Source organism: Bombyx mandarina, chromosome 08 (genome assembly GCF_030267445.1).
Source record: "Bombyx mandarina strain Sakado chromosome 08, ASM3026744v2".
NCBI classification, from domain to species: domain Eukaryota; kingdom Metazoa; phylum Arthropoda; class Insecta; order Lepidoptera; family Bombycidae; genus Bombyx; species Bombyx mandarina.
This window is the reverse complement of record NC_143215.1, coordinates 5702885-5725413: the sequence shown is the minus strand read 5'-3', so window position 1 is coordinate 5725413 and position 22529 is coordinate 5702885. Positions and strand designations below refer to the sequence as shown.

General features: G+C 36.7%; 1 protein-coding gene across 4 annotated transcripts; it reads left to right on the top strand.

The window, feature by feature from the left end:
* The first annotated feature begins 3527 nt into the window (after window positions 1-3527).
* On the top strand, window positions 3528-22207 carry LOC149502489 (alpha-amylase 4N). Of its 4 annotated transcripts, none has more exons than XM_089729045.1 (11): window positions 3535-3751; window positions 7332-7517; window positions 8057-8214; window positions 9699-9870; window positions 13060-13175; window positions 14086-14275; window positions 18043-18216; window positions 18694-18825; window positions 19392-19592; window positions 19996-20157; window positions 22090-22207. In XM_089729045.1, exons 2-11 carry the CDS (start codon window positions 7335-7337, stop codon window positions 22117-22119), a joined length of 1518 nt encoding a protein of 505 aa, XP_089585171.1. In that variant the 5' UTR covers window positions 3535-3751; window positions 7332-7334; the 3' UTR covers window positions 22120-22207. The 4 variants fall into 4 exon arrangements, with proteins under 4 accessions (XP_089585174.1, XP_089585171.1, XP_089585172.1 ...); XM_089729046.1 differs by lacking the exon at window positions 3535-3751 and adding an exon at window positions 6773-6870; XM_089729047.1 differs by lacking the exon at window positions 3535-3751 and adding an exon at window positions 6831-6972.
* The last annotated feature ends 322 nt before the right edge of the window (window positions 22208-22529 follow it).

Sequence of the window (22529 nt, the reverse complement as noted above, 5' to 3'; positions counted from 1 at the left end):
ATTTTAATGATAGCGTAAAAATATTCACGGCACGCAATGCAATTCAAAGTCATTTGACTCGACAATGGAATACAAAAAAATCGGCTTATCAATTATATTAGGCTTACGATTTTTGGAAACCTTTGGATCTATGAAGAGAATAGTTCAATTTGTGCTTTGTAATGGTACAAATGTTATGGAATAGATACAGCAAGGAATATTCAAGGATGCTTAGTTGACTAAATTCCGTTGTTTCAAATAGGTATGTCGTGTAATTCCCATTTTAAATTAACTGAAGAAATTTCTATTGTTTAACGTTTCACTTACTGTTACACGTATTGTTCGAGATGATACCGACATCTCGTTTTTACCATCGCACCGCCCGCCACCGGAGTAGAGTTCATCCATACTACCTGGAGCCACTGCGGTCATCTACAGTGCGTTTTCAGAGGTCTTTTTTGCTACTTACCATCCGGCTATGGAATGAGCTCCACTCCACGGTGTTTCCCGAGCGTTATGACATGTCCTTCTTCAAACGAGGCTTGTGGAGAGTATTAAATGGTAGGCAGCGGCTTGGCTCTGCCCCTGGCATTGCTGACGTCCATGAGCGACGGTAACCACTCACCATCAGGTGGGCCGTATGCTCGTCTGCCTATACGCCAATAAAAATAAGAATTATTTATTTAATATTTTAGTGGTTACGTATTGATTTTAATTATACTTATAAAACACGGTCCCCTGTGAATATCTAATTATATGAAAAACGTAAACTGGACTATAAAAAAAACCTTTTTTTCATACAAACTTTGCGCTGACAATTACTAAGACTCCTAAAGAAAAATCTGTCCAATGCCAACGTTTATAATATAAAATTATCGTAAAAATCTATATTTTAAGGTAATTGTTAGTATTAAATAATGATATTACGTAGGTATACGATCTAGCTTAACAAATATATGAGGTTTATTTATATACTATGCTATGGTAAAGTCTGGTTGACCAACGGTTCAGATGATAAGGAAAAAAAAATCCTGATAACATTAATTATTTTGTGAGATACAGAGTTATCTATCGTAAAATATTCAACACTGATTAAAAAAAACTTAAATAATCGTATCGAATTTATTGCAGCGGCGTATTTAGTGGGTAGTACAAAAACATATTTTGTTTTGATTTATTAAGCAATTAGTCTCATTAACGATTAATTATTATTCATACAATTGTAATAATTACCGTGGTAATTAAATGATATTTAATGATTAGATAAAAATAATAAATTCGTCCAAAAGTCAATTTATAATACCAACACATATCTCGTGTGAGTGACATTTATCTCGAAAGTTTCTACAGTAGACTGTCGTTTGCGATTATCGATGAATTGGCATTGGCAGTTGGATATTTTGTCATTAAAAAAGTTTTAGTTAGGACAGGCGGAATGATTTGTTATTACCGTCTTATTACTGCTGCGAAGCATTTACGGGTTGCGGTTTGTAGAGAGTTCCACTTGAGTTCGTGGTACAAAGTTGGTTGGTTAAAAGCCCGTGTTCTCATTTTCTTGCTTGTAACCGGTAACAACTAATACCGTGAAGGCAGTGAAGCCGTTTATCTAGAGAACAAAATAAAAGGTATACATACGTATTGCATCCCTACTGACAAAAGTGATCATTTAAAATTTGAGACAATAAATACAAAGATATGGACCGTTTATTTTGAAAGTGGTCCATTTTCTTTTATTTCGAGAAAATTAAAGGTTACTATATTTGTTGATTTAAAAATACAGGCAAATCATATGAGGTCTGGCTATGCCACCTACCTCTGTCAATTGGAATTACACCACTTTCATAATCGATGCTTATGCAATTTCATTTACCGACCGATTTTAAGTTGTACAAAACATGGGATTTTTTTGAAAAATTAAACACGGACTAGTTATATATAAAAAAAATACATTAAATTAAGCATAAATTACGTGATAGCTCATTTTTCTCAAAAATGGACTTACACCACTTTCAAAATAAACGGTCCATATGTGCACACTATATATGAAATGTCACAGCACAAAACCACAAGAACAAGGTTAAAAGTATGTTTCGAAAAATTGGCTTTCAGCCTTGTCCAGATGCTGTGTCTGTTTCTGGGGTCCTCTAGTTTTGACCAGAGCTAACCCAGGCACAGCCCTCGGGAAACATGCGGCACGCATCACAGTTTTGCCCGTAGGACATATTAAAAACTCGCTTAAAAACGAATAAACGTAATACATATAATACATTTGTTATAAAGCTCAGTTTTCAATATGAAAATGTAAGAAATTATCGGCTGAACTGATTATCCTTCTTGAATACTTTAATCAATAGTTAGTTTATATGGTCCCCCAGTTTCAATCACAATTGTTTTGGTTCCTCAAAATCCTTAGCTTGAACATTCCCGGTCTAAACTAAAAATTTTCAGAACTTTCAAATAAATTATTAAATTAAAAATTATTAATATAAATGATCTCCAAAATTTGAAAAGTTCGTATTTTTCGCTTCGAATAATGGAATAAATATAATACAATTTCCTGGCGGCAATACAAAACCTTTAATTCTATGTTCGTTGAAAAGATAATAAATACAATGTTTATGAATACAAATTAATAAAACTAATTCAATGAAAAAATATGTTTTATGAGTAATTGTTTGTAAGAATGTCTAATATAAATGTTATTTATCAGTCATAGGTTTTAGAAAGATGTTTTTAGTTATTAAATGTATTTTTTGATTAAAATGTTCATGACAATTATTCTGTGTTTCATTTAAAACTATTAAAATCTAACTACATTCCCCTATGACAATCATTTAATGTCTGAAAAACATCCATTTGTTACAAATGTACTTACCCTTTTACAGTACTCTTATTGAAAAAAGCTATTTCTGCCGTGAAGTAGTAATGCGTTTCGGTTTGAAGGGTGGGGCAGCCGTTGTAACTATACTGAGACCTTAGAACTTATATCTCATGATGAGTGGCGCATTTACGTTGTAGATGTCTATGGGCTCCAGTAACCACTTAACACAAGGTGGGCTGTGAGCTCGTCCACCCAAATAAGCAATAAAAAAAAATAAAAAAAATGAAACTCAAGTTTCACGATCGACTTCCACGGTGAGGGAATAGTATCGTGTAATATAAATCAAACCCGCGAAAATTTGAATTGGCATGATTAATGGCGTCAGGGCGTGTTATGAGTCCGCACGGTTCGATACGACCACCCTGCCTATGTATCTCGTGAATCGGTAATGCCTTTCGATTAGAACTGAGACTCAGATCTCATGTCTCATGGTGGGTGACGGCATTCATGTTCTTGTCTATGAACTTCGGTAACCACTTAACACAAGGTGGGCTGTGAGCTCGTCCACCCATCTAAGCAACAAAAAAAAAATATCTTTAACGATTTCTGCATAGTGTCTTACTGTCGTAATGCGATATTGTGGAGTAATTAAATTACGCGCTCTTGTAAATAAGATTAAATCGTCTGTAATGATTGTCGTTTGTCACATCTCTCAACTTGGCCACGTCTCAGTGTTTAATGTAACGTTACATATTTACGCATTACGCAGCTTATTAATGCGAGAGCGTGTATTTTATTTGTGTTGTTTATGTTATTATACCAAGCCGATAGTGCATTGTTTTAAGAAACGTTTGGATTCTTAAGAAATCAGTAAGTTAGAAACTACTAAAGTGTTTTAAACAAAATATAATAACGAATTAGATCTGAAACAAGTAAAAGTGAACATTTTGGGTAAGTAACAAAATATAGATTGAATTATTAGGATGAATTTCACAATTGGTATACAAAAACAACAATGATATCAATGCGTTCATTATCGATTTGATAAAGAGAAGTTACTAGGTGACAACGATATAATTAAATCGTAACATGGATTTTTTTATTTTTTTATTATATAAATGGATGACGATTTCGTAGCCCACCTGGTGTTAAGTGATTACCGAAGCTCATAGACAACAACATGAATACCGTCACCCACCATGAGACATGAGATCTGAGTCTCAGTTCTAATCGAAAGGCATTGCCGATTCACGAGATACATAGGCAGGGTGTTCGTATCTAACCGTGCGGACTCATAACACGCCCTGACGCCATTAATCATGCCAATTCAAATTTTCGCGGGTTTGATTTATATTACACGATACTATTCCCTTACCGTGGAAGTCGATCGTGAAACTTGAGTTTCATTTTTTTTATTTTTTTTTATTGCTTATTTGGGTGGACGAGCTCACAGCCCACCTGGTGTTAAGTGGTTACTGGAGCCCATAGACATCCACAACGTAAATGCGCCACCCACCTTGAGATATAAGTTCTAAGGTCTCAGTATAGTTACAACGGCTGCCCCACCCTTCAAACCGAAACACGTTACTGCTTCACGGCAGAAATAGGCAGGGCGGTGGTACCCACCCGCGCGGACTCACAAGAGGTCCTACCACCAGTAAAAGAGATTACAAAAATTTATACCTGCGGGTGGATTTGAGCACCGGCGCAATCGCATCAGGCGCCTTGCGTCTTGTTCTTTAGCCCACAATGACTTAGAGGAATTGGATTCGTTTCGTTCTAAATTTATATTTTGAACCAGAGAGATTGGCATATTTAGTGCGCTTTGTATCATGTTACCGGCAGCCACTCCCTTACATATATAATATACCTAATAAACTACCATAAATCACTACACGTAATGAATGAAGTTTTTGAGCACTCATTGTAAATAAATCATAACTCAATACAGATAACACAAAAAATACCACATCATTTCTAATCATTAAAATTCAGGTGCCTAAGCATATTTTTTTTAAAAAGCTAATTTGTGACGAGCCTACGGTCTACCTGATGATGAGTGGTTACCGTCGTCCATGCACGTCAGGAATGCTAGGGGTACTGCCAAGTCGTTGCCTATCGTTAATATTATTAGGTATAACTAATTTTATTGTCAATTGCATCTTTTTTTCTGAGTATTTCTTGGTTTTGGTTTAGTTTGATTTGATACATGTTTTTTAGATCTTGATTCATACTTATTTATGTTTTGCTAGATGATACTTCATTCTTAATGGGTGTTAGTTTTATTTCTATGAATGCTGTATTTTACTATCATTAAGGGAGTACACATGCTAATAACCTATTAAAAATCCGGAGATAAAGACACCTAGTAATTTACAAGACAGATTAGATAATAAAGTCCTTAGTTTGTTAATCCAAAGTTAATTAATATGTTTAGGGTTTTAGTAGCGTTAATGGACTCTTAAATTGGAACAGTCTATAAGATTACATTACGAGAACATACGTTTTATTTGTATTTTGTGCTTGATTAATATAAAAAAAAAGCATTTACAAACTTCTGATACTTAACATATTTTTTAGTTTAGTTTTGCTTTAGCTTGTCTATTTTAGGAACTATGAGATGTATCAAAATGTAAGTAGTATCAGAACAAAGAGAAAAGTGTAACATCTGACATGTGTACGTGATAGAGGATTATAATAATATAGTCATATCGAGAGATGCAACGGTGTTTGAATCCCACAGGCGGGTATCAATTTTTGTAATGAAATACGTACTTAACAAATTAATGTTCACGATTGACTTTCACTGTGAAGGAATAACATCATGTAATAAAAATCAAACTCACCAAATTATAATTTGCGTAATTACTGGTGGTAGGACATCTTGCGAGTCCGCACGGGTAATTTATTACTTAGATGGGTGGACGAGCTCACAGCCCACCTGGTGCTTAATAGTTACTGGAGCCCATAGACATCCACAACGTAAAATGCGTTGAGTAACGTAAAATCCCACCTTGAGATATAAGTTCTAAGGTCTAAAGTATAGTTACAACGGCTACCCCACCCTTCAAACTGAAACGCATTACTGCTTCACGACAAAAATAGGCAGTGTAGTGGTACCTACCCGCGCGGACTCACAAGAGGTCCTACCACCAGTAATTATGCAAATTATAATTTTGCGGCTTTCATTTTTATACGATGTTATTCCTTCACCGTGAAAATCAATCGTGAACATTTGTTGAGTACGTATTTCATTACAAAAATTGGTACCCGCCTGAGATTCGAACACCGGTGGATCGCTCAACACGAATGCACCGGACGTCTTATCCATTAGCCCACGACGACTTCAGACCACACCGCATATTTCTGCCGTGAAGCAGTAATACGTTTCGGTTTGAAGGGCGGGGCAGCCGTTGTAACTGTACTGAGACCTTAGAACTTATATCTCAAGGTGGGTGGCGCATTTACGTTGTCGTTGTCTATGGGCTCCAGTAACCACTTAACACCAGTTGGCCTGTGAGCTCGTCCACTCATCTACGCAATAATAAAAACAATACTTGTCGCTAGTAGCCTTTTTCATTTTCAGTCTATGATAATTAACAAACTTAATTAATACTGCCTTTACGACTTAACGAGAGATTAAGCCGTAAAGACAGTTAATTTCCGACGCTTTGTATATCGTTTTCTAGCCTACGAAGAACTAAGGTGTTAAATATTGTGCTAACAATATAAGATTTGACAATACACAAAACTAATTAATTCTACGTATTACTTACTATACCTATACGTGAAGTCAATTAAATTAAAAATAACCAAATTTATTGAGAAGATAGTTGACGCTTATTTAATTCTTGAAATCTTCTTATCGTAATGAAAACTGAACTGCCAGACCTCAATATAATGCTAGTTCTCTCTGAGTAAAACGAAACGCAAGTGTCAAGAAATAACATTTAATTTTATAATAATTAGACGGTAGTTAGATAAATTAGTATAAATACATGCAGGTGAACTTTTACCTTAACCCTACATTATATTGCACTAGATAAGTACGTAAGCGGTATCAAAGTATCGTATGTATTTCATTTTGTTTTAAAATTACTTAAATTGACAGACTTTTGTACACTTCTGAAGTACTGAAAGAATATTGGTGCAATTTTTTCCTAAGTTATAGGGTGAGGATCCGGTGATTTTCTCCTGTAAAAAGTTCATGTTGCGTCTTGTCTGTCAGACAATGCTATGAAAACTTTCATCAGCTCTATTTTTTTATCTGACTGAATATTTCAACTCAATATTCACTATATTTAAGACTTCGGATTAACTTGAAAATTTTCACACTTATTAGCGACCTGTGACAATAGAATAATGTTATTATTTTGAAGTAATCCCCCTGACCGACAATTATTGTAAACGGAAAAGCCTTACCAGTTGTCTTATAAAATACGATTAGCTTATCCTATCAATAATATCAAAAACATTTACAATAGATATTTTATAGTTCTTAGCTGTAGGTATTTCTTTTGTCGTTTTTTAGGAAATGCCTCCGTTGCGATTGCTTCTCCTGTGCTTAATCTTGGGTTACGTGCTATGCAATCATCATAAAAGGACGAATCAAGATCTCAACCGGTCGACAATTGTGCATCTCTTCGAATGGAAATGGAAGGACATTGCTGATGAATGCGAGAGATTCCTTGCGCCGAAAGGCTTCGGTGGAGTTCAAGTAAGCACTGGTAGTTTCGACTTAATATTTTTATTTAACACTAGCTGACCCGGCAGACTTCGTAGTGCCTCAATCGATAAATAAAAGCTTAAAATCAAACTTAAAACAAACAAAAGGAATTCGTCCGACGGGGGACACAACAAAGGGAAAACTAAATGTTATTTTTATTTAATTCCGAGCATTTTCATATTTTATCTACCCTTTAAACCTTCTATGGACATCCGCAAATAATTCAAGACAAAATTAGCCAAATCGGTCCAGCCGTTCTCGAGTTTTAGCGAGACTAACGAACAGCAATTATTTTTATTTAAATAGAAGATAGATTTGATGTACGACACATTGTTATTTGAGAGTTCGCAGTCCAGAGATAGAGGTCCTTTTTAGCCAAGTCTAGGAGACACTTAACACAATCGCACGGTCGCACGGTTTGCGAACATAAGGGAATCAAACAAGTCATTGAAAACGACGGACGTCAGCTTCTGTTTTACAAAATGAACTATCAGTTTCGCTTTATATTTGGGAATGGAATATATTCACAGGTATCTCCACCTTCGGAGAATGTTATCATTCGTTTATCAGACGGTACTCGACCCTGGTATGAACGTTACCAAGTAATGTCCTACAAGTTGATCACCAGATCAGGGGATGAAAAGGAATTTTTGAATATGACTCGAAGATGTAATGATGTTGGGATAAGGTAAATACGGACAAATCATGTCAGCGTTTAGTTATTAATTCTGATGCATTTATATACCGGAATGCGATTTTTTTTGCTTAGTTGGGTGGACGAGCTTACAGCCCACCTGGTGTTGAGTGGTTACTGGAGCCCATAGACATCTACAACGTAAAAGCGTCACCGACCTAACCAAGGTCCTACCACCAGTAAGCTTACAAATGATTACAATGAAGGATCTATCTGTGTATTTGTGAACAATAAAAGTCTGCCTAATCTGTCACATGGTCTGTCATATATTGTGAACAGTAAGTACTAGTGTCCTCCCTTTTTCTACCAATTAATTCTGTCAATTACCGTTAACGATCAGCATTGATGATTGCACCAATTATTCTTCCTCATGAAGTATCGAGGCTTACGGCAGCATAGTCTTCTAATATTTCTGAGTACTTTATGCTTAACAATGCAAAAATAAGCTACGTAAATGGAATTATTATTATGTTGTATGTTTTATCTTGCGAAAACAATTCGATCGCGCTGAATAAATCGATAATCAAACGATCAGCGATTAAAAGTGGAAAATTGCAACAACATCCGCCAAATAATATTAAACAATAAAAATATTATTAGTCTTAAAGACAATTTGTTGGTAAGAGGTTTTTAGTGAACAACCGTTTTTACCAGAGTTTATTTTAATTCTTTATATGGGTGTAGACGCGCTCGCGGCCCACCTGATATTAATTGGTTACTGGAGCCCATAGACATCAACGACGTAAGTTCATGTAAGACATGAGTTCTAAAGCCTCAGCTTTTACAGTACAACGGTAACCCCACCCTTCTAACGGAAACGCAATTACTGCTTCACGACAGAAATAGGCAGGGTGATGGTACCTACCCGCGCAGACTCAAAAGAGGTCCTACCACCAGTATTTACGCAAATTAAAATAGGTTTGATTTTTATTACACGATGTTATTCCTTCACCGTGGAAGTCAATCAAGAACATGTGTTGAGTACGTATTTCTGTTCAGCCTGCCGGGTTGGAATGCGATATACCACCGACCGGGTTACTCGTCCATAGCACGTTCGGCGACGACAACGACAACGGAACGCGGACCGCAGCCGCGTGTTGTGTATCCCTCACATAACATTAGCATTAGCTGTATTATAACACAATGAACATTTTGCTAAATCTAGAACGCGATATCATAGCATTGGAGAAATATCAATTTGCAAATAGAAGAGACGCATAATTTGTGTCATAATATTGCTAATTAATTAATCTTTGGGTTCTTGTTACTTATTGTTTGTCAACATTTGTGATACATACACAATAATTACTAAAATAAGGGCCAAAGCTTCATTAATGTATTTAATTATGAGACAACATTTATTCCTTTAGTAGCGCATGTATAGCATTGTTCGAACTATCTTACCAGTCGATAAAAACTTTAAGAATCGCCTTTGCGAAATTGAATGTGAACTTTTCGGAAATTTTGTGATGTTACAGAATTTACGCTGACGTGGTAATTAATCATATGACGAGTGACAATAGGGAATCTATTGGTACAGGGGGTAGTACAGCCAACTATAAAGAGTACAGCTACCCCGCTGTGCCGTACACGAGAGACCACTTCCATCATCCGTCCTGCTCTATTAATAATTATAATGATGCTGCACAGGTATGTAACTATTGGACGAATATTAAACTCATAAAATATAATATACCTCAATCATATAATAGCAATCATATAAAAATGACAGATTCCAAATTCAAATGTAAAATTTTGTTTATTTTTAATTGTAACAGTATTTATGGCCAGACTAAGTATATATAGGATTGGTAAGAACGGAACGTATGACAGAGTGTGAAACAGAGCGTTAAGATGTGAGTGAGAGAAAACGGAAAGAAAGGGAGAAGAGAATGACAGACAATGACAGAGAATTGGAAGACGGCGAGGACGGCTGAAAATTGACCAAGATGTATTATGTATAAGCATTAATTATTAATTATTATTATAATAGAAGATTTTAGAAGAGTGGAAGTTTTATTTTATGCTCTGCGATCCCTATTTTACATATATGGGGTTTTAAATTCGGACTGGGCCAGTGAAACAGTTGATGACTTCACACAAACTTGATTTTTATTACGTCTTTCTTAATTTATGTTTTTTTTTATTGCTTAGTTGGTTGGACGAGCTCACAGCCCACCTGGTGTTGAGTGGTTACTGGAGCCCATAGACATCTACAACGTAAATGCGCCACTCACCTTGAGATATAAGTTCTAAGGTCTCAGTATAGTTACAATGGCCTCTCCACCCTTCAAACCGAAACGCATTACTGCTTCACGGCAGAAATAGGCGGGGCGGTGGTACCTAACCGTGCGGACTCACAAGAGGAAAACTTTAAATAATTTTAAATCATATACTTTAATGTATTGAATCTACTTTAAATTCAATAATAACAAAATATACATATTATTCAAACCCACAGATTTTCAAAATAGATACAAGGTGTCTCAAAAGAAATGACATATTTAAAACTATAATTTAAAAAAAAGTAAGGAGTTAAAGAAGTTAAAGTAAGGAGTAAAAATGTGTATTACTTATTAAAATACATTGCTTGGGAATTTATTTTTTAAAAATGACATCATCCAAATGTAAACCGTTGCGTTTGCGGCATTCGTTTAATCGAGCACTAAAATTGCCTATGACGGCTCGGCTGCCGACCGAGAGGGCTGGTGGTCGTGGCGCCGACGACCGCCAGTCCGGCGTCCCGAGGGAGAGGGTGATGGGAGAGATGTGCTCCGCACTAAACGCTTCACTTTCCCCCCTTTGCCTTGTCATGAGTTCTGTCTCATGCGAGGTTTGGACGTTGGTTGTTGAGCGACAGGAGGTTTTAGTCAGTTCGACTCTGACATACCCCGCCCAGTATCCCCAGAAAAGGGCGGAAGTCCGGCGATTTCAAGGTGCTCTCCGTGATGGCTGCGCTTTTGTGACGGATATTTTATTCTAATTGTGCCAGGGAAGTCGTTTTGTTGGCGTAATCTTTGGATTGACATAACCCCACAGGAAAAAGTCCATATGTGTAAAATCGGGACTGCGTGGAGGCCAACTTATGTCACCTCTCCTGGAGATCAATTTGCCAGGAAAAAATTGAGCTCTGACCACTACTCTGAGGCTTTAATTCTTGCATCACAACATGTTGTACGGGTGCAGTTTTAATTTTCATTTGCAAAATGCGACATAACGACGATATATGCACGTTTAAGGCCACAGCACGCTTCCGGGCGTGGACTGGGTGACACTGTCTACGTTTTCGACCGTTCTCAAAGATCTTGGACGCCCGAATTTTGGTTTTTCCAGTGTTGAACCGGTCTCTTTAAACTTCTCGTCGAGTCGAGTGGTTGGCGCATCATTCAAGTGACGAATATGTCGAATGCTGCAGAATTTTCTACGCGCTTAGTCGCCGAATTACCGTTTTTATAAAACTCGCGTACGCCCAACGCACGGTCCGCTCCAGAGTAACGCTCCATAGCGACAAAATTCCCAAGAGTCAGGCTACCGATTGAGACCCCCCCGCGCCCCTCAGGATAGTTGGGTTCACGCAATAACCAAGACAAATGTGAACTTTCTTTTGAGACACCCTGTATGAAATAGTGTGTTCAATACTCGGTGACCATTGGGAATTTTCTTTTTTCTTTTTTTTTGAAACTACAATTTGAATTTTGCGGAGGGAGATTTGAAAAAATAAAACAATATTACGGCTTACAACAAGATTGTCAACTACATAATAAATTTACAGAACCAAGCTCACTCTGTAATAATAATTGTAGTATTAGGGATACCCAACAAACGTATAGATATAGAAAATAAACGAGAAAGTTTCAGATGGATATAATAAAAATTATCATTAGTGGAAACAAATCACGCACACCCCCATTTAGGATTCCTTGTGTTATAGGTACCAGAGACTAACGAAGCCCACTGAGTTTCTCGTCGGATCTTCTCTATCCTCTTGCATCCTTTGCACCATCGAGTGTCAGTGAATATAACATAATATATTTAGATTAAATTGTTTCGTTTTAATCGTTTGAATGTATGGATTAAAGTTTCCATTCAGCTATCAGTACTTATCGGAAATACGCCCGTATTTTTTTAATGATATTATAAAAATTTGGATCACTGCCCACCTAGTGTAATTGGTTATCGGATATTGACTTTAATATCAGAATCTCCATGCCTTCGCCCCTGGCGAGGTCGAGTCGTAAATTTATTGTAATATGGCTAACTTTTGTTGATTTAAATTTATTACAGGATCTCATTCGTTTATGTCGAATCCACTTGGTAGGTCAGAATATACAAAAAAAAACCTTCATTGGATTCTTCTGGCTTTTCAAAAAGGATAACTGTATTTAAAAAAAATATAACTGTCTCAGATTTCGTGATGGGTAAACCGGATCTTGCCAAATATCTAATAATTCATGTATGGGAATTGATTACGCGCTTTGTATTGTACGAATTTAAGTCTATCGTTCTGTTTATAGAATTGTCGCAACCTTAAGTGGATTTCAAATTTTTTTATTACCTTTTATAGCTTGACTAGAGGTGATATGAAGAGCTTTCATTAGGGAAGGGTTGAAAAGAGAGTTTTTTCCATATCGTCGGTAATGGTTTTATCGAAATCTTCAAATCAGCACAGACAAATGTTCGAACAAATGTCAAAAGCAATCGAAAGTAATGAAATCGTTTTTGGGGACTTAGCGATCCACGCCTGAAATATCCCGTAGTACTTATAGGTTATATTGTATTTCTTGTTAGACGTACTTTCGAACGCTGCAAAGTTACTAAACAAATTGTTTGAATCCACAGGTAAGGGCCTGCGATTTAGTTGGATTGAAGGACTTGAATCACAACTTGCCGTATGTTCGTCACAAAATCGTTGAATACCTAAACAAGCTTATTGCGTTAGGAGTTGCCGGATTCAGGTAACGACATTTGTTTTATGAAACTTTTCGAACTTGTGTTTTTTGTGCGTTTTACTGTTAGTAGGACCTCTTGCGAGTCCCCAGGGGTAGGCGCCACCACCCTGCCTATTTCTGCCCTGAAACAGTAATGCGTTTCGGTTTGAAGGGTGGGGCAGCCGTTGTAACCATACTGAGACCTTAGAACTTATATCTCAAGGTGGGTGGCGCATTTACGTCGTAGATGTCTATGGGCTCCAGTAACCACTTAACACCAGGTGGGATGTGAGCTCTCCAACCATTTTTTCTGAATCGCTGGTAGCTTAAGGGGTTATTCCAGCAACCCGCGGATAGGTTAACTGTAGAGATAAATCTGAGACGATTGCTAAAACTAGTCACTAGCTGAATATTTCGCTGAATCTGCCACCTGATCGGAATCACGACCCACTGAGAAGATTCGGCGAGAACTCAGTAGGCTGTGTCTTTGGGCCAAGTTGGACGTCGAATTTAAACCTTGCTCACCGAATACAATTGATGTATTAGACTGTGTGTGACTAGTGACTGTCTCTACAATTCAAATCGGAATGCTTGATGCAAAAATAGCCAGGATGGTAGTACCTACACGTGTAGGGTTACGGATGTACTTAATTTCTTCATCGTGGGGGTCATTCGTGAACACGTATTAAGCCCATTTTATATTATGTAATAAATAATACACTCATCTTTATTTGATATTTTTCTTCTTAAATGACAAGAAATAACGTGTACATACAATTCAGCAAATACAAGATTGACGTCAGAGCGGAGACCATCTTTTTTCCTGTTTTTGAAAGAAAAAGAAAAGAAAGAAAAACGTTGAATCCAGATTAAAATACTACACTCCACACGAGTTAGTTTTAAAAAAATAGCTAATCAATAGCATTTTAATGTTTAGAGTGGATGCAGCAAAACATATGTGGCCAAACGACCTCAAAGAGATATACAATAGACTTAATAATCTCAATGTAGATTTTGGTTTCCTACCTAATACAAAACCGTACATTTACCAAGAAGTAATTTATAGAGGGAATGAGCCTATCCAACATACTGAATACACACCCTTTGGTGACGTCACAGAATTTCGGGTGAGTACATGTTTTTGTAAATTTGATTTTATTTATTATATTTTGTCTCAATATTGATAACGTTACGAATTCTATATAATATTAAAATTAATTAACTAAATGGCTTATTCTTGTTACTATAATATTATTAGGTAATGCAGTATATTCAGCATTTTGGTGCAGTAGTACTTTAGAAATTACGTTATTCATTAATAATACGTTCCCTTACGTTAATCTTTCATTTGTTACCTGTTCTAAAATATTCACGAACTCTGCCGGTTAACGAGTAAGTAACGTTATGTCGCACGATCCTAATTTTCATCTCAAACAGACCTAAATCCTTTCAGAGCACCAACAAAACATTTCACGGGCAAACAAAATTTTCCAAGCAACCCTTTCTGTACGGGAAGCGAGTTATAGGCCACAAAGATCCCTTTCATGACTTCACAAGTATATTGTGGATTAACCAACAAATTATTTTAGGTTATCTCTAAGACATGGATGTAATAATGTAATTTTATTTTCTATCGCTGAGTCTTGAACCGTTTTCGATTGTCAGTCGACGTAAATAAATAATTCGTTTTAGTAGCTAAGAATGACAAACGATTCATCTCTGAAAATGAAGCAGGTATTGAGCTGTAGACATTACGATACAGTATAAAATTGTTTAGTGCTATTAAACAACCGGTCACCGTCCGCGCCGAACCCGTCGCTTGCGACGAGGAGCTCGACGAGTAAATTAACCCATAAACCGGATTCCTCCTCCGGATTCTTGCCGGATCTTCTCAGTGGGTCACGTTCCGGTGGTAGATTTTGCAAAGCACTGCCTGGTAGGGCCAGTGTTAGCAACGCTCCGGTTTGAGCCCTGTGAGCTCACCTACACGTCAAGGAGAAGCTGAAATAGCCTCTGAAGGCTATCAACATAGGTAGGAAAGAATAAATAATAAACAAATTCATAAAAACAAACCTTTAGTGTCTAAGGTAATTTAACTTTTTGTTTGATCGATATGATTTAACTTGTTGGTGTTAACGATGCAACGGAGTGAAAAACGATGACAAATGATTTAGCGCAGCCAGTCGGAAATATAGGCCTTCTCAATGATATGGCACTCTTTCTTTTAAAAATAAAAAATTGTAAAGTAGAACAGAAGTAAGAACCAGAATATGTCTGATTTAGTAATAAAATATTAGGCAAATTACTAGTGCGGAACTGACGGCATGTCTTTCTATAAATTTTTCGATGATTATTTCACAAAAATGTGGCTATATCTTACCAATGACGTATTGGATCTCGGTTTTGAGCGTAATAATTGTATCTGATTTATTCACGTAATCGTGAAATTTTACTACACCCCAGAGAAACTGGTGGTAGGACCTCTTTAGAGTCCGCGCGGGTAGGTAACACCACCCTGCCTATTTCTGCCGTGAAGCAGTAATGCGGTTCGGTTTGAAGGGTAGGGCAGCCGTTGTAACTATACTGAGACTTTAGAACTTATAACTCAAGGTGGGTGGCGAATTTACGTTGTAGATTCCTATGGGCTCTAGTAACCACTTAACACCAGGTGGGCTGTGAGCTCGTCCAGTCATCTTAGCAATAAAAAAAATAACTTTTTGTAGCCAGTTGACTTATGAATTTGTTAGATGATTTGGTCTGGAAATCTTTGCGGTACAGCAGTTGGCGCCGTCCTTCCATGGTCATTTTCTTGTATCGAATGCCGTTTAGTCAAAGCAATATCTGCCTTATGTCCAAAAAATGAGGTTCAATCACACCGCCTTACCAAAATTCGTAATAGAAAGCTGTTCGTTGTTGATTCATCTGCTTCTCGTGGATCTCGTGAGGATTTTCTAGGCCCTAAATCCGACAATAATAATTTTTATTTAGGAAACCATTTAGATCGACATGCGCTTGCATAAGAGAACTTTTTTAGAAAAAACGACCCTCACTTTGCCATATAACTCATTGAGCAAATAGCGGGGTTTTGCACGGTCCTTTGGTTTAAAATCTTGATTTTCTTGAGTAGGCTGGATCTTATTTGGGTGAATGTTTTTTTTTTTTTTTTTTTATTGCTTAGATGGGTGGACGAGCTCACAGCCCACCTGGTGTTAAGTGGTTACTGGAGCCCATAGACATCTACAACGTAAATGCGCCACCCACCTTGAGATATAAGTTCTAAGGTCTCAGTATAGTTACAACGGCTACCCCACCCTTCAAACCGAAACGCATTACTGCTTCACGGCAGAAATAGGCAGGGCGGTGGTACCTACCCGTGCAGACTCACAAGAGGTCCTACCACCAGTGATTACGCAAATTATAATTTTGCGGGTTTGATTTTTATTACACGATGTTATTCCTTCACCGTGGAAGTCAATCGTGAACATCTGTTAAGTACGTATTTCATTCGAAAAATTGGTACCCACCTGCGGGATTCGAACACCGGTGCATCGCAACAACGAATACACCGGACGTCTTATCCTTTAGGCCACGACGACTTCTCTTATCCTTTAGGCCACGACGACTTGCCCTATGCGCAAAAAAGCATACGGGCCATCTGATAGTGGTCACCATTTCTCATGGGCATCTCCGAAGGTAGGAGCAACCAGTTGCTTACGTGGCGGAGGGATTTCGTCAAAATTCGCTATAGTGCTTAGTAGAATTTAAAGTTTTGGAATCCATAGTTGAGAGAATCTATACTTCTATACTAATATTATAAAGAGGAAAGATTTGTTTGTTTGTTTGTTTCGAATAGGCTCCGAAACTACTGGACCGATTTGAAAAAATATTTTTCCATTAGAAGCCGACATTGTCCCTGATGAACATAGGCTACTTTTTTTAATTTTTATTTTATTTTATTTTTTTGGTTTCATGTGTGTTTTAATGTTTCCGAAGCGAAGCGAGGGCGGGTCGCTAGTATTCTATAAAGTTGCATGATATGCTTAAATTTTTTTTTTTTTTTTTCTTCATTCTGGTATGGATCACCGTAAGTAATGTAAGATCCATATTTCAGAGACGTGACGCAGCGCTAGCTAAAATGCGGTTGTTACAATACTCTTCATAATATTTAGCTTTTATTATGAGGAATACGAAATACGAGCCAGTCTTATAATTTAATTTAAATGAGAGAGTACAGTTTTTATTCGCACAAAGTGTTTTAATTTTATCTAATTGATGACGAAAAGATCAAGCGTTCTTTGCCTTAAATGTGGTTAATGAAATGTACACTGCCGGCCAAAAGTTTGAGACCACTTGTAATAAACTCGAAATATTTCAAAAGTACTTAAGATAAAAGAGGAATTTGCGCAGCTAAATATAATATTTATTATTATTAACAAATGTCTAAAAAGTCATCCTTTTGTTTATTTTTAAGTTATCATACTGTAGACGTGTATTGTATGTAACAAATAGCCATTAGAAGCAGTAACAAAGTATTTTTTGAGGGATCAAGTATATACGCGGACTTCACTACCTTTTGAAAAATGGCGATGGTGTACTTGTAAGACATTATTTGCCTATCAGTGCCTATATTCGAGTTATAAACTAGAGCTTTCGTTAAAGTCATATCTCTGTATGAAAGACTTTGAGGCAGCGTGATAGCCTAAGCTGCGTGCGGTTCTATTGACCGAGGTTGGCCTTGGCTTAGCTTTTACAAAAATTAACCCCCATTCTGATAATAAACAAATTATTTGCATACTTGATATCTTTCTTACATTGTTGACTTCAAAAAGACAAATTTGAGATTTACAAATAAAATTGTCATTGATCAGCGTTTTTCAGCCTTCTGTTTTCTCAGGTCGGATACGAGCTAAAACCAGTTTTTGAGGGTAAAAATCCATTGAAATGGTTGAAGTCCTGGGGCGAGAATTGGAACTTATCACCCAGTGACCGCGTTGTTGTATTCATTGACAATCACGACACGCAGAGGTCGAATGAAGTTTTGACGTACAAAAATGCCAAGTCTTATAAGGTATTTTTAAAGTTAATTATTGTATTGTAAGAGGGTAATCCCGTAAAAAAAAAAAAATTATTTGTTTAAATGCTGGATTGAGTACTCTTCTATTGTATTTTTTCCACTTTGAAAACACGGAGCAGCGATGTCCACTGTAATAATTATTACATGTGAAAAATAATTCAGCTATTACTCCATTATTGCAGATTCGGTAGATCCTACTATCTAATTACGTATATATATGAATACTGAATTGCCAAACCTGCTTAAGAATATTAATATAGCTTCGATTTCAATCATTGAACTCGAGATGAACTGACTGTAATAATAATTCAAATTAGTTTAGTACTTGGTCGACAGAGTTTATAATGTGGATATTCTCTAGGGATAATTGAAATAATTAAATAAATTAGCGAGTAGATATAAATGAAATGCTCCAACGAAAATTTTGTGTGTGTGTTTGTGTGTGATTAATAAAACTAAAACATATTCCAGGCTGCTATAGCGTTTACACTGGCACACCCATATGGCGAACCTCGCGTGATGAGCGGTTATTTCTTCGACAGAACCGACCAAGGTCCACCAAGCGACGGTAACGAGGAAATTTTATCTCCAATCATAAATGATGTGAGTACGAAATGAAATTTAAATTATAAAATATTTGAGATTTTGTTGATCGTTAAAGATATCAATGATTGTGTGATTTAAATTTTTATGAACCTATTTTACGATAAAGCGGTGCGTGCCACTGTATGTCTGGCATCGATGACGTCACCAGTCGTATAATAGAATGGAAAGTGCCATAAGAAGAGCCACCACAATCACAGACAAGCAGTCTGAATGAGGCTATAAAATGAACATAACAAACTCAAAGACATAATGGAGAACAACTTTTAAAAATAACAGTTTGGCAAAAATTTACCTTGTGGACTGGTAACAAAGTCTAGAAGCGTTTGTGGCCTAAAACATACGATGTCCGCTATATTACTCGCGATACGATTGTACTGAGACTCAAACTCACCAGGAGGTTACGAATTTTTGTGAGCGAAAACTTATCACATGCTCACCGACGACTTCCACCATGAAAAAACGGCATCGGGACATAAAAGTCAAGCCCTTAAATATATATTTTTTACTATAGCTGCCTTAATCTAGACCAGCAGACGGGTTATAGTAGTGCTATGCAATTTTAGGACGACACCTGCGGCAATGGCTGGGTTTGCGAGCATCGTTGGCGACAGATCTATCAAATGGTCGCATTTAGAAATGCCGTCCGGGATACTAGAGTTGAAAATTGGTGGGACAACGGTCTTAATCAGATAGCTTTCAGTCGAGGAAATAAAGGCTTTATCGCCATTAACGCCGAGGGTCGAGATTTGGATGTTATTTTACAGGTAATTTGCTTGCGGTACTTTTTAATTAACGAGTTTTTAGAGCTAGTATTCTGAACTGGCAACGGTTGTACATCATTGGAGATAGATGAGTGACCACGGCTACCTCTCGATGTTACAATCTTTCCCCTTGATTTCTCCTTCATTTTATTGGCGTTACGAAAAATTTGTCTGCCCGCGTAGACGTAGGTACTACCACTCTGCCAATTTCGATGCGAAATATTCTAGCTCTCTAAGGAACAAGACATATATTTTATAGCACACATGTTATACCGCAAGCCAATGAAATCATAACTTGAGAAATCTATAGGCTCCGATAACCTATTGATAATCGGACTGCGAGCTTGTTTGCTCATCAAATATAACTAAAAAGGCAGTTGATTTTTTTTATTTTATTGGTCTGCAGACTGGTCTTCCATCTGGTACTTATTGCGATGTTATAAGCGGAAAAATTCAAGGCAAAGAATGTTCCGGAAGAAAAATAACAGTTGGCAGTGATGGTCGTGCGCATATTTATGTATCCAAAGACGGGGAGGACATGCATCTTGCCATACATGTTGGGCCGGAGGTAATATCAACTAGAATATTTGTTTTTTAGTTCGTCCTATTTTGATGTTATGCTATTTTGTGTGCTATTAATTTGGGCGTCGTTTAGGTTAGTCGAAATTTTATTATTGCAAAGTCTGCTCTAATATCCACAAGAGGGTGATAAAATAATCAATAATTGGGTCCAGATTTTCGTCCATTTTTGCTGTAACTATACATTAGGTTGAAGGGTAGAAAAACCGACTGTTATAATTGAAACTTTGATCATATGTTTGAGGTGAGCGCCGGGATTCATTTTCATAGGTGTAGTCGTCTTCTTTAACTATTCTTAGTCAAGTAGAACTGGAAATGAAAAAAATATTAAAATGAAATATCAATATCACGAAATTTTTTTTTGAAGTGAAAACTTTTTTTGTATCGTTGTGATTTCAAACCGTATGCAACGGAAAAAACGACAGGTAAGAGACACAAATACAAAAATGTGTAGGATGAAGCCAGCAAAGAATGAGACAGAAATATACATACTATTTAATACAGCGCCATCTGTGAGATTTTTTAATACTAACGTGTGTATGAAAGCTCTTGTAGTGAATTTTAATTTAGGATTATACGTGAAATTAAAATATCAATTCACAGAGGGCGCTACCTTACAATTATTTACTAATGACAAAATTTTACATATACAGTCAAACCTGGGTAAGTGAGAACTGGATAAGTGAGAAAACTCTATAAGTGAGAGTAATAGCCAGGACCCGTCATTTTTAGCTCCTAAAACCTCTATTAGCGAGAAACAGAAACCTCTGTAAGAGAGAGTCATTTTTCCCTCATGGACCTCTGTAAGTGAGACTGCTACTTATCTATACCTCTATAAGCGACAGTCGAGCTTTATTTATTTATATTATTAGGAGGAACAAATGACAAAACAAATTACAAATTTAACATCTGCTATTTTATGACTCGTTCTTAACTTTCGTGGAACTTCATAACATTGTTTTTGAATTGTTTTCTCGTCAATATTGAACCTATTCTATTTCGTGGAACTAAATAGCGTAGTTATTTTATCGCATTCTTTTCGAATGGACACGTGTCCCTGTGTAATGTCCTGTTTGTCGGACTTACTCAGTTTATCGTTAATCAATTGCAAAGAAAGTTTTGTTTTCCATCATGTCAAAACGGAAAATTAAAGTACTGTCAATAAGTGATAAACTTAAAATACTGGATGCGTTTGAATCCGGAAAATCGCGAATTTAAATTCAGAGGGTGCATTAGCAAGAAACTCGGGTTAGTGAGAAACCTCTATTAGCGAGAATGAGATTGTGCTCCCTTGAACTCTCGCTTATCCAGGTTTGACTGTACTTAAGACGTTTAGGATAATTGTATTTTAATTTTGGAAGGTTTCACTTCTACCACGTGTGAATTGCACACAGTAATTTTTTATTTATTTATTTTTTATTGCTTTGATGGGTGGACGAGCTCACAGCCCACCTGGTGTTAAGTGGTTACTGGAGCTCATAGACATCCACAACGTAAATGCGCCACCCACCTTGAGATATAAGTTCTAAGGTCTCAAGTATAGTTACAACGGCTGCCCCACCCTTCAAACCGAAACGCATTACTGCTTTACGGCAGAAATAGGCAGGGTGGTGGTACCCACCCACGCGGACTCACAAGAGGTCCTACCACCAGTAATTACGCAAATTATAACTTTGCGGGTTTCATTTTTATTACACGATGTTATTCCTTCACCGTGGAAATCAATCGTGAACATTTGTTGAGTACGTATTTCATTAGAAAAATTGGTACCCGCCTGAGATTCGAACACCGGTGCATCGCTCAACACGAATGCACCGGACGTCTTATCCGTTAGGCCACGACAACTTCAAAAGTGTGTGTGAGTCAAAAGTAGTGTGTGTGATTTAATCTGTTTTATTGACGTACTTAAATTTCAATACAGTCATTACTCCAGATCAAGCAGAAGATATGATAGCGGGTGCCTGTTTTTCATTTGGAACAAATTGAAGACGACTTTTCAAGCTTAAGATTGTTTAGTGAATAAATGATTAATTTGAAAATGAGTTTTAATTTAAATTATAGGTACAAAAAACAAATCTACAATTTAAAAATCGATTATTTAAGGAAAAAAAAACTGACGTTAACGTTGCTTGTGGTTTTTAGATATAAACTAATATAAAAAAAAAAAATACATGTGTGCAATTCACACGTGGTAGAAGTGAAACCTTCCAAAATTAAAATACAATTATCCTAAACGTCTTAAGTATATGTAAAATTTTGTCATTAGTAAATAATTGTAAGGTAGCGCCCTCTGTGAATTGATATTTTAATTTCACGTATAATCCTAAATTAAAATTCACTACAACAGCTTTCATACACACG

Coding starts and splice junctions, on each gene's coding strand:
- LOC149502489 (XM_089729045.1), top strand. CDS start 7,335: ATGCCTCCGTTGCGATTGCTTCTCCTGTGCTTAATCTTGGGTTACGTG. Junction 13,176..14,085: donor TTAGGAGTTGCCGGATTCAG/GTAACGACATTT, acceptor TTTAATGTTTAG/AGTGGATGCAGCAAAACATA. Junction 18,217..18,693: donor AAAATGCCAAGTCTTATAAG/GTATTTTTAAAG, acceptor AACATATTCCAG/GCTGCTATAGCGTTTACACT.